Genomic DNA, 12,806 nt, shown 5'->3' on the forward strand with positions numbered 1-12,806 from the left:
GTGACCAAACTTCAATTATTACTAAAACAACTCCACGTTTAATAAAATATTACTATAATTCATTCATTACACGTGTCACATCAGTACGGTACTGGCCTAAATTGCTGGGTGTCACAGTCTCCCCATGTTTAGGAAATTTCATCCCCAAAATTTTACTCTACAGGTTTTGGTTTCACACTAGATGGAAATATATGAAGATATTTTCGCTGCATCTGGTCCTGTCGCTCCCAAGTGAACTCGATTCCACGTCTGGAGTCCCACCGAACCTTCACCAACTTTATTCAACTCCTCCTAAGTTTCTGGATCTTCTCATCCAATACTTCAACCCGTTCTTCAATAAATCTAAGTTTATTGTCTATTTGAACCTCATTAGGGGGTATGATCAGTGTTTCATCAGATAAACACTTCTTCAGATTGGAAACCTGAAACACATCATGTACTCCGTCCAACTCCTGAGGCAGCTCGAGTCTATAAGCGATCGGTCCAACTCGAGATAGGATTTCAAAAGGACCTATGTAGCGCGGACTCAGCTTTCTCCCCTTCCCAAACCTAATTACACCCTTCCAGGGTGACACCTTTAGCAATACACGATCTCCGACTTGAAACTGTAACGACTTCCTCCGATTATCCGCATAGCTCTTTTGTTGATTAGCGACAACTTTCAACCTTCCCATGATCAAGGCAACCTTGTCGGTGGTTTCCTGAATAAGTTCGGGGCCGGTTAATTGCCTTTCACCAACTTCTGCCCAACGGAGGGGCGAACGATACTTCCTACCGTAAAGAGCTTCGAACGGGGCGACTTTGATACTAGCGTGGTAACTATTGTTGTAAGAGAACTCAGCTAGCGGCAGATGATGTCACACCCCCAAAATCCACAAGTGGAGTACCACCGCTTGGAGGCGTGACATGACCAGGATCAAGCCACCAATCATATTGAACATGTAAATAATAAGTAAGTGTAAATGTAATTCATCACAATACAATTGGTGTTCATTTTAAAACATAGTATAAGTAGCGGAAGCATAGTATGAAAAATCCAACACAAGTGTTAAGTTTAAAGAGTCATAATGTTTTCATCAAAACACCCACAATCCATGTCCACAACGACCGTGCCTCTCGTGCAAGCTCCATGAGTACCTATGGTCCTGCAAGGCATGTAACAGAAAGTCAACAACTAGTTGAGCGAGTTCACAGTAAATAAGTTCGTAATAGTAAGTTCGCTGCATCACCATGCGTTATTAAGGTAACCATAAGTGTTCTTCTTAACCCGAGAACAGTAATACGTACGAGGTTTACGTAGGTTTTACATAAGTTTCCTTCTTATCATGAGGACAGTGGTACGCGGGGGTTTACGTAGGTTTTACATAAGTGTCCTTCATAACCCTAGGACAGTAGTATGTATGAGTTTACGTAGGTTTTACGTAAGTGTCCCTCGAACCCTGAGGAGAGTAGTAAGCACAAGTATTACGTAGGTTTTACGTAAGGGTCCTTCGCAACCGAGGACGATGGTAGATAGTCTAGTAACAGTGTCAATCCAAATAATTCATCAATCCTTTTCCTTCAGTCCCATTCCCTACCCACCGGGAATCCCATGCCTTGGTAAGAGTGTGAACTCACCTTGGTTTGCTCGGTTTGTTATTGCTTCTAGTGTTAATCAATGGTTAGGTCCGTTACCCACGACCTAAGGTACATTGCACATAAACTCAATGTAAGTGTTTACGTTCAAATAAGGTTTACGATTCCTTGGTGTCCAAATGACTGTGTTCCGTGTGATAATTGTTTACAGATTGACATGACATAGATTGCACATACGTACAGTAACATACAGTAACATGCAATGTGTTCTTCATACAGGGTTTTGAACTCAGATCTCTAGTGTTAACATTAAGTCTAATACTGGTGTTTACAATAAACTCGGGCACTTGTATGTACATGAAATTCGGACTACACGCACACACATCAAACTCGGACTCTAGTCCTTTGGTGAAACTCGGACCGAACAACAACAAGAACTCGGATCATACATATCAACAAAAACTCGGACTATATATATTAACAAAACTCGGACCTTGTGTGTGCATTACAAAAATTCGGACAAACATCCCAACCAAAATTCGGACCAAGCATTTCAACATAAACTCGGACCATATACATCCCCTCATAAAATTCGGACCAAGCACACCCTTATAAAATTCGGACCAAGCATACAACACAAACTCGGATCAAGCATCAATCTAAAACTCGGATCATGGCAAAAACTCGGACCCCATACATTATTTACAAAGCTCAGACTATGTGTTCCATACAAAACTCAGACCATGTGTTTAATACAAAGCTCAGACTATGTGTTCCATACAAAAATTCAGACCATGTGACTTCACAAAACCCTGACACAAATCTCCGGACTAACAATCATGCGAATATTCAAAACCAATTCACAGTTTTCAATGGAACAGTTACGTGGCAGGTTACGATCAAAAACCCTAATTTTCATACATTGGCAAAGCTGTAACCTAATCAGCAATCAACCAATTCTAACATATCAGGCATCCTATTGTCAGGCATTTGATTACACAACCATCCACAAACCATTGCAAAAACAATCAGAATCTTTAATAATCACAGAGTCATTGTTTGGTGAACTAGGATTTTGCATGAATCAAATAACCAATGATTAACAACAAACAATCATTAAACGTTTACCTTAGATTGATTCTAGATGAAGAGAGAGATCAAAAGTGATGATTGAGAGCTTGCCACCAAGAATGATGAAGAAGATGATTGCAGGATATGATTGTAGAGGAAGATTGAAATACGTATGATGATTTGTGAGAGAGGTTAGGGTTAAGAGTTATTAAAGTTTCACTAACTACTCTACTCACCCTCAAGTATCATCTTTTACATAAAACACACACACCACATATAATTTACAGTCAAGGCACAAAGTTCTCATGTAAGTCAAATAATGCACAAAGTAATGTATAGTTCCATGCAATGCTAAAAATTGTGAGACCAACTTAATTGTGTTAAGTTAAAGCATTAACCTGAAGTTACGGGTTGTCACATTATTCCCAACTTGAAAGAAATTTCGTCCCGAAATTTAGTATGCGATTACTGAGGAAACTAGTTGAGTTGTATCGTTTACTGGTTTCCCTGGGGTGTCACATCATCCCCCCGTTGATTTGGAATTTCGTCCCCAAATTCTGTAGTAGCTTCAGCCTCAGTAGTGGTTACATGGTTTCCGAATAACTGGGGATACTTGAGTTTCATTTGGTCTTCTCGTTCCCAGGTGAACTCTGGGCCACGACGGGAGTTCCAACGAACTCGTACAAGAGGTTTTCTAGTGTGCTTGAGGACCTTAACATCCCGGTCCCTGATTTCAACTGGTTCTTCGATGAAATGTAACGGTTCGTCGATAGTGAGTTTCTCATCTGACAGACACTTCTTCAGATTCGACACGTGGAAAACATTGTGAACTTCACCGAGTTCTGCTGGTAGGTTCAGTTTGTAGGCCACTTTGCCTATTCTTTCAATAATTTTGAATGGTCCGACATACCGCGGATTAAGTTTACCTCGTTTACCAAAACGAACCACGCCCTTCCAGGGTGAGACTTGAGTAGCACTCGATCCCCAACTTGGAACTCGAGTGGTTTCCTGCGCTTATCAGCGTAGCTTTTCTAACGGTCACGAGCTGCCGCCATGCGTTGTCGTATCTGTGCAATCCGTTCAGTAGCATCAACTACCATTTCTGGACCTGTGATCTGACTATCACCCACCTCTGCCCAACAAAGAGGTGATCGGCACTTAGGTCCGTATAATGCCTAGAATGGAGCGGCTTGTATGATGGTGTGGTAACTGTTGTTGTACGAAAACTCCACTAAAGGGAGGTGTTTTTCCCAGCTGTTGCCGAAATCGATAACGCATGCCCGAAGCATGTCTTCTAGAGTTAGAATCGTGCGCTCAGACTGCCCATCCGTCTGAGGGTGATAAGCTGTGCTCATGTCTAGCCGTGAGCCAAAAGCTTTGTGCATTGCTTGCCATAGTTCTGAAGTGAATCGTGCATCACGATCAGAGATAATAGAAGTTGGCACTCCGTGCCTTGAAACAACTTCCTTAAGATATACGTCTGCGAGAGTGGAGAACTTATCTGTTTCCTTAATAGCCAGGAAGTGTGCAGACTTTGTGAGTCGATCCACGATCACCCAAATGGTATCGTTCCCACGCTGAGATCTAGGTAGGCCAGTAACAAAATCCATGGAAATTTCCTCCCATTTCCATTGCGGTATCTTGGGTTGCTGAAGTAGGCCTGATGGTTTCTGATATTCCGCCTTGACTCTTGCACAAGTCAAACATTTGCCGACGTAAGTTGCAATGTGGGCCTTCATACTAGGCCACCAATACGTAGTTCTGATGTCTTGATACATTCTATCCGAACCTGGATGTACCGAGTAGCGAGACTTGTGTGCTTCGTCCATCACAAGTTCTCGTAAACCGCCATATAGTGGGACCCAAATACGCCCCGTTACATAGTAGGCACCGTCTTCCTTCTGTTCTAATCGTTGCTTTAAACCGCGTAAGGCTTCAGCCCTTACGTTTTCTGGTTTCAATGCTTCCACCTGAGCATCTCGTATCTGTGTAGGAAGACTAGACTGAATAGTAAGCTGTAATGCTCGCACGCGTCTAGGTACAGTATCCTTTCGACTGAGAGCGTCAGCCACGACATTGGCTTTGCCTGGATGGTACTTGATGGCACATTCGTAATCATTGAGTAACTCAACCCATCAACATTGACGCATGTTCAATTCCTTCTGCTTGAAGATATGCTCGAGACTCCTGTGATCGGTGCAGATAGTGCACTTGGTACCGTACAGGTAGTGTCGCCATATCTTGAGCACGAAAATAACAGCTCCCAGCTCTAAATCGTGTGTAGTGTAGTTCCGCTCGTGAACTTTAAGTTGGCGCGAGGCGTAAGCAATGACTTTATCTCTTTGCATCAATACACAACAAAGACCATGAATCGACGCGTCGCAGTAGACCACAAAATCGTCTGTGCCCTCTGGCAATGAAAGAATAGGTGCGCTGCATAACCTATCCTTTAAGTGTTGGAAAGTTGTTTCCTGTGTACTACCCCAACGATAAGGAACACCTTTCTGTGTCAGTAATGTAAACGGCTGTGCGATCTTTGAGAAGTCTTTGATGAGTCATCTGTAATAACCCGCCAAACCCAAGAATTGGCGTATTTCCGTTGGTGTACACGGTGCAGACCAGTTCCTGATCAAATCTACCTTGGATGGATCAACATGGATCCCATCCTTGTTTACCACATGGCCTAAAAAGTGGACTTCATGAAGCCAGAAGTCGCATTTTGAAATCTTGGCGTACAGTTGTTCCTTTCGAAGAAGTTCCAAGATAAGTCGTATATGCTGCTCGTGTTCCTCCTGACTCTTGGAGTAGATCAGGATGTCGTCAATGAAAACAATCACAAACTTGTCTAAATAAGGCTTGCACACCCTGTTCATAAGATCCATAAAGACCGCAGGCGCGTTCGTTAGCCCGAATGGCATAACTAGAAACTCGTAGTGGCCGTAGTGAGTTCTGAATGCTGTCTTAGAGACGTCCTCATCCCGGACTCTCAGCTGATGGTAACCTGACCTCAGGTCTATCTTGGAGTAGTAGCTCGACCCTTGCAACTGGTCGAATAAGTCATCAATTCGTGGCAGAGGATAGCGGTTCTTCACTGTCACCTTGTTGAGTTCGTGATAATCAATGCACATCCTGAAGGTACCATCCTTCTTTTTCACGAATAACACTGGAGCTCCCCAAGGCGAAGAGCTAGGACGAATAAATCCCTTATCCAAGAGTTCTTGTAGCTGCGTCGATAGTTCTTCCAATTCTGATGGAGCTAAGCGATACGGTGCACGAGCTATTGGTGCTGCTCCAGGAGCTAGTTCAATCTGGAATTCGACCTGGCGATGAGGCGGTAGCCCAGGTAAATCTTCAGGAAACACTTGAGGAAAATCGCGTATAACTGGGATATCCTCTATTCTTTTCTCTTTCATTGATGCATCCGTAACTAGTGCCAAAATGGCAGTGTGACCCTTTCGTAAACATTTCTGAGCCTTCAGAAAGGAGATGATGCCAACCACGGCACCACTCTTGTCGCCTTGAACTTCGAGAGGTTCTTTACCAGAACGGGGAATACGAACTATCTTTTCCTTGCATAAGATCTCTGCTTGCTGTTGGGATAACCAATCCATACCAATAACGATGTCGAAACTACCTAGAACTATAGGGATTAGATCGATAGAGAAAGTCTGACCAGCGAGGATAAGATTACAACCCTGAACTATGTGCGTGGCCTCTAAACTTTTACCGTTAGCTAACTCTACGACATGTTTGGTGTTTAAGGAAGTTGGTGCACGTTTTAACATTTGACTGACTTTTAGAGACATATAACTTGTATCCGCACCCGAATCAAACAATACAGTAACATAAAAGTCGTCGAGAAGAAACTTACCCATAACTACGTTGGGATCATTCCTGGCATCACCCTGCCCCAGCACAAATGCACGTCCCCTAGCTTCGTTGCTGTTGTTGTTCCCACCGTTGTTGTTTCCGTTGCCTTGGTTATTGTTGTTGTTGTTCTGGTTTCGGTTTAACTGAGGGCAGTGTCTTTTGCAGTGACCTTCAGCGCCACAATGAAAACACCCCTTGTTGCCCTGTTGCTGATTCTGCGGTATTTGTTGCTGCTGCTGATTCTGAGTTACAGGCCGTGGGCTCCTACAATCTTTGGCCTCATGACCCATCTTGAGACACCTCTGACAACGACCCTTGTTGCACTAGCCACTGTGGTGTCTGTTACAGTTGTTGCACCTGGGGTGATTTTCGCGATAAACTCTTTGCCCGCGACTACCAGAAGACTGCTGACTGGGACTCTGGTAGTGGTCAGTCTTTGATGCTGAACCTGAGACTGAACTGTAGCTGAACCCTTGCTGGAATCCCCCTCCCATTTTCTCTTGTTGTCACTAGGAGTAGCAGGAGTAGCAGAAGTGGTAACGGTAGCAGTAGCGCTGATGCGCTTAGGTAGCCTGTTTTGTTCTACTGCCTGATCCGTAAGGCGATGAGCAAGACGCTGGATATCCTGGATATTATTGAGGTTAGCCGATGTCACATGGCTCTGAATTTCTGGTGCTAACCCCTTGAGGTACAACTCAATGCGCTTGATTGGAGGGTCCACCATAGTTGGATACAAGATGGCCAACTCGTTTGACCGTTTCGTATAAGCTTCAATTTCCGACCCTGTCATTTTCAGATGGTAGAGCTCCACTTCCAACTTGTGGATGTCATCACGTGTGTAGTATTCTCGTTTGATGAGTTCCTTGAAATCGTTCCAAGGGGTGGCGTTAGCAGCTGCCAACCCTAAAATTTGAACTTGCGCGTTCCACCAAGTCAGCGCAATTCCTTCTAAAGTACCAGTGGCGTATTTCACCCTGCGAGCCTCAGGACATTCACACATCTCAAATACCGACTCGAGCTTTTCGAACCAATGGAGGAGTCCAACCGCTCCTTCACTGCCACTAAACGTGCTAGGACGACAATCCATGAAGTTCTTGAAAGTGCAAACAGGTTGCTGAGCGTGTTGACCTAGTGTGTAAGAATAGGACAAGGTTAAACATAAGAGTTGGTTTAGGAATGTAGGATCTAAAGATCCTAGTGTGAGTCACAACTGCAGGGTATACTACCTGCTTGTGCAGCTGCAAGTGCCGCAGCAACTTGTTCGTTGATGAGAGCCGTCAACTAGGCTTGAGTCAAGGTAATACGTCCGACCATGATCTTCATAGAAAATGTAACATAAGTGAGAGAGGTCCGCGAATAGTGCGATGACAGAAGAGAGTAAGCACACAAGTGTTCTTAAGCAATAACGAATACTAGGCAATGTAATCTAGGCATACCACGAGCAAAGTTCTATGTAATTCTAGCATGTAGGCAATAAACATAAACCATATTACCTAGGATGTTGAGTCTTGCACGTGGAGCGAGGCGTCGTTGTGGATCGTTGAGCACTGTACTGGTTATAGTCTGGATTTAACAAAAACGTTTTCCCCATATTAAAACCAAGTTCTCTATAACCAATGGCTCTGATACCAATCTGTCACACCCCCAAAATCCACACGCGGAGTACCACCGCTTGGAAGCATGACATGACCAGGATCAAGCCACCAATCATATTGAACATGTAAATAATAAGTAAGTGTAAATGTAATTCATCACAATACAATTGGTGTTCATTTCAAAACATAGTATAAGTAGTGGAAGCATAGTATGAAAAATCCAACACAAGTGTTAAGTTTAAAGAGTCATAATGTTTTCATCAAAACACCAAAAATCCATGTCCACAACGACCGCGCCTCCCGTGCAAGCTCCATGAGTACCTATGGTCCTGCAAGGCATGTAACAGAAAGTCAACAACTAGTTGAGCGAGTTCACAGTAAATAAGTTCGTAATAGTAAGTTCGCTGCATCACCATGCGTTATTAACTAAGTCAATTGTATGTTCATTTAGTGGGGGCTTCCCATGTGTGTATGTACTAGACTAGAGGTAACCATACATGTTCTTCTTAACCCGAGAACAGTAATATGTACGAGGTTTACGTAGGTTTTACGTAAGTGTCCTTCTTATCCCGAGGATAGTGGTACGTGGGGGTTTACGTAGGTTTTACGTAAGTGTCCTTCATAACCCTAGGACAGTAGTATGTATGAGTTTACGTAGGTTTTACGTAAGTGTCCCTCAAACCCCTGAGGACAGCACAAGTATTACGTAGGTTTTACGTAAGGGTCCTTCGCAACCAAGGACGATGGTAGATAGTCTGGTAACAGTGTAAATCCAAATAATTCATCAATCCTTTTCCTTCAGTCCCATTCCCTACCCACCAGGAATCCCATGCCTTGGTAAGAGTGTGAACTCACCATGGTTTGCTCGGTTTGTTATTGCTTCTAGTGTTAATTAATGGTTAGGTCCGTTACCCACGACCTAAGGTACATTGCACATAAACTCAATGCAAGTGTTTACGTTCAAATAAGGTTTACGATTCCTTGGTGTCCAAACGACTGTGTTCCGTGTGATAATTGTTTACAGATTGACATGACATAGATTGCACATACGTACAGTAACATACAGTAACATGCAATGTGTTCTTCATACAGGGTTTTGAACTCAGATCTCTAGTGTTAACATTAAGTCTAATACTGGTGTTTACAATAAACTCGGGCACTTGTATGTACATGAAATTCAGACTACACGCACATACATCAAACTCGGACTCTAGTCCTTTGGTGAAACTCGGACTGAACAACAACAAGAACTCGGATCATACATATCAACAAAAACTCAGACTATATATATTAACAAAACTCGGACCTTGTGTGTGCATTACAAAAATTCGGACAAACATCCCAACCAAAATTCGGACCAAGCATTTCAACATAAACTCGGACCATATACATCCCCTCATAAAATTCGGACCAAGCATACCCTTATAAAATTCGGACCAAGCATACAACACAAACTCGGATCAAGCATCAATCTAAAACTCAGATCATGGCAAAAACTCGGACCCCATACATTATTTACAAAGCTCAGACTATGTGTTCCATCCAAAACTCAGACCATGTGTTTAATACAAAGCTCAGACTATGTGTTCCATACAAAAATTCGGACCATGTGACTTCACAAAACCCTGACACAAATCTCCGGACTAACAATCATGCAAATATTCAAAACCAATTCACAGTTTTCAATGGAACAGTTACGTTGCAGGTTACGATCAAAAAGCCTAATTTTCAAACATTGGTAAAGCTGTAACCTAATCAACAATCAACCAATTCTAACATATCAGGCATCCTATTGTCAGACATTTGATTACACAACCATCCACAAACCATTGCAAAAACAATCAGAATCTTTAATAATCACAGAGTGATTGTTTGGTGAACTAGGGTTTTGCATGAATCAAATAACCAATGATTAACAACAAACAATCATTAAACGTTTACCTTAGATTGATTTTAGATGAAGAGAGAGATCAAAAGTGATGATTGAGAGCTTGCCACAAAGAATGATGAAGAAGATGATTGTAGGATATGATTGTAGAGGAAGATTGAAATACGTATGATGATTTGTGAGAGAGGTTAGGGTTAAGAGTTATTAAAGTTTCACTAACTACTCTACTCACCCTTAAGTATCATCTTTTACATAAAGCACACACACCACATATAATTTACAGTCAAGGCACAAAGTTCTCATGTAAGTCAAATAATGCACAAAGTAATGTATAGTTCCATGCAATGCTAAAAATTGTGAGACCAACTTAATTGTGTTAAGTTAAAGCATTAACCTGAAGTTACGGGTTGTCACAGATGAGTATCCCAACTTCCACCGAAATCTATCGCACAGGCACGTAGCATATCCTCTAAGGTCTAAATGGTTCTCTCACTCTTACCATCCATTTGAGGATTATATGCAGTGCTCATATCTAGTCGGGAACCCAGCGACTCTTGGAGAGATCGCCAAAATCTAGAGTTGAATCACCCATCCCTATCACAAATGATTGATACAGGAACTCCCTGTCGGGCTACAATCTCGTTAAGATATAAATGTGACATCTTCTCAGTCTTGTTAGTTTCCTTAATGGGTAGGAAAAGAGCAGATTTCGTCAATCAATTGACAACTACCCAGATGATGTAATGTCCGCGTGACGTGCGGGGAAATTTAGTAACGAAATCCATCGTGAGATGTTCCCATTTCCATTTAGGAATTTCCGGTTGCTTCAGGAGCCCTGATGGCTTCTGATGTTCAGCCTTGACTTTCGAGCACGTCAAACATTTACCAATGTATACAACAATGTCTTTCTTCATGTTTGGCCACCAATATAACTCCTTGATGTCTTGGTACATTTTGGTAGAACCTGGATGAATGGAATACCTGGATTTCCGAGCTTCATTCATTACCAGCTCACGTAGGTTTCCTCTCAATGGAACCCAAATCTGATTTATAAAGTACATCACTCCATCTGCATTCGGTATCAATTCACACTCCAATCCCCTCAAACGTTCTCCTCTCAAATTCTCTTCTCTTAAAACTTCTCGTTGTGCCTTGCAAATCTGAGAAGTCAAACTCATCTGAATGGTTAATCGCAATGCACGAACATCTAAAGGCTTTTCTCGTTCCTTCCTACTAAGGGCATCTGCGACAACGTTGGCTTTGCCGGGGTGATAATGGATATCACACTCATAGTCATTGAACAATTCTACCCAATGCCATTGTCTCATGTTAAGCTCTTTCTGATCGAAGATATGCTGAAGACTCTTGTGGTCGGTGTAGATGGTACACTTTGCCATAAAAATAATGTCTTCAAATCTTCAGAGCAAACAGGACTACTCCCAATTCCAAATCATGCGTTGTGTAGTTCTTCTCGTGTATCTTTAGTTGTCTGGATGCATAGGCTATCACTTTGTCCTCCTACATAAGCACACATCCAAGGCCCAAACGTGACACATCATAGTATACAACAAATCCATCAATTCCCTCAGGCAGGGACAAAATTGGTGCACTACACAACCTTTCCTTCAACATTCTAAATGCTTCCTCATGTTTTTCTGTCCAGTCGAACTTCTTATCCTTCTTGGTCGATAGCATCAACGGCTGCTCTAACCTGCAGAAATTTTCAATGAACCTCCGGTAATTCTTAATTGCCTCAGTCTTCGAGGGATCCACATGTATACCTATAGGATCGTTTTTGACACCGTACGATTGCGTAACGAACGTTCGACGTGCGAAATTCGTGAACGTGCGTGACCGAACACACAAGAACGTACTAATGACGTGATTCTATTGATATGATGTCGTGTACAAAGACGTGAATCACGTGGAGAGACTTTCTCTCTCTAGACTTTCTCTCTCTAGAATTAAATCTCTAAATCTCCAAATGAGCCAAAAGTCTTAAACTTTACAACTAAATGATCTATTTATAGGCTAAGGGATATAATGAGAAATCTCATTATTTACAAAATTGCCACCTTGCCTTTCTAACTAGATATAACACTAAAAGCTTAGAATTCTTCGGTTTCTACTACGGACTAGATTGACAGAGGCGATAGACAGATAATGCACTAACAGACTCCCCCTTGGATATTGCCGTAGTCAATCTCGTAGCGTCTTGCCTTTCTCTCTCTCGAACAGAATCCTCGTGGATCTATCTTTGAGCTTCCGTTGCTCCCCCTCTCTTTAGACTCTTTTTCCTTCAGGCTCCCCCTTTCATCAAGCTTCCATGCTTTTGGGATCGACACCTGGATTTCTGTATACAAGCTCCATCAAAATATTTATCTGGCTTTTTTAATCCACGCTTCCTCTTGCGTTGAGCTCGTCTTCAGACTCCCCCTGTCACACCCCGACCACGTAGAACATACAAAACGTGGCGGAAACGTCGGGGAGTGTTGTAACAGAATCAATTGTTTCAAATCCATGGCAAATGAAGTTTCGTTTTATAAATCAAACATGAAAGTTTACATTGTCTAAACAAGAATCAAAGTGTACATAACATAAATTAACTAGTTCTTGTCTCGTTTTAAGTCACTAAGGCACAGGTCCGCCTAAGTATGTCTTGATAAGTCCTATGCATCATCTCCTGAAAACACATGTGAAAATAGGTACGTCAGCATAAAAATGCTTGTGAGATACATTGGTTTTGTGAAAAGGGAATTCATGACTTGAGTTTGAGAAAATGTTTAGTCATGAACCTCGTATTTTGC

At 42.3% G+C, this 12,806-nt stretch overlaps 1 protein-coding gene across 1 annotated transcript; it reads right to left on the minus strand.

Moving 5' to 3' along the window:
- Window positions 1-281: 281 nt before the first annotated feature.
- LOC110900545 lies at window positions 282-11,327 on the minus strand. The gene is made up of 2 exons (XM_022147434.1): window positions 10,981-11,327; window positions 282-819 (listed from the first exon to the last, which is right to left on the minus strand). The coding sequence occupies exons 1-2, from the start codon at window positions 11,325-11,327 to the stop codon at window positions 282-284; spliced, it is 885 nt and encodes a 294-aa protein (XP_022003126.1).
- Window positions 11,328-12,806: the final 1,479 nt, after the last annotated feature.

The sequence above is a fragment of the Helianthus annuus genome, chromosome 8, assembly GCF_002127325.2.
Source record: "Helianthus annuus cultivar XRQ/B chromosome 8, HanXRQr2.0-SUNRISE, whole genome shotgun sequence".
Lineage (NCBI taxonomy): Eukaryota > Viridiplantae > Streptophyta > Magnoliopsida > Asterales > Asteraceae > Helianthus > Helianthus annuus.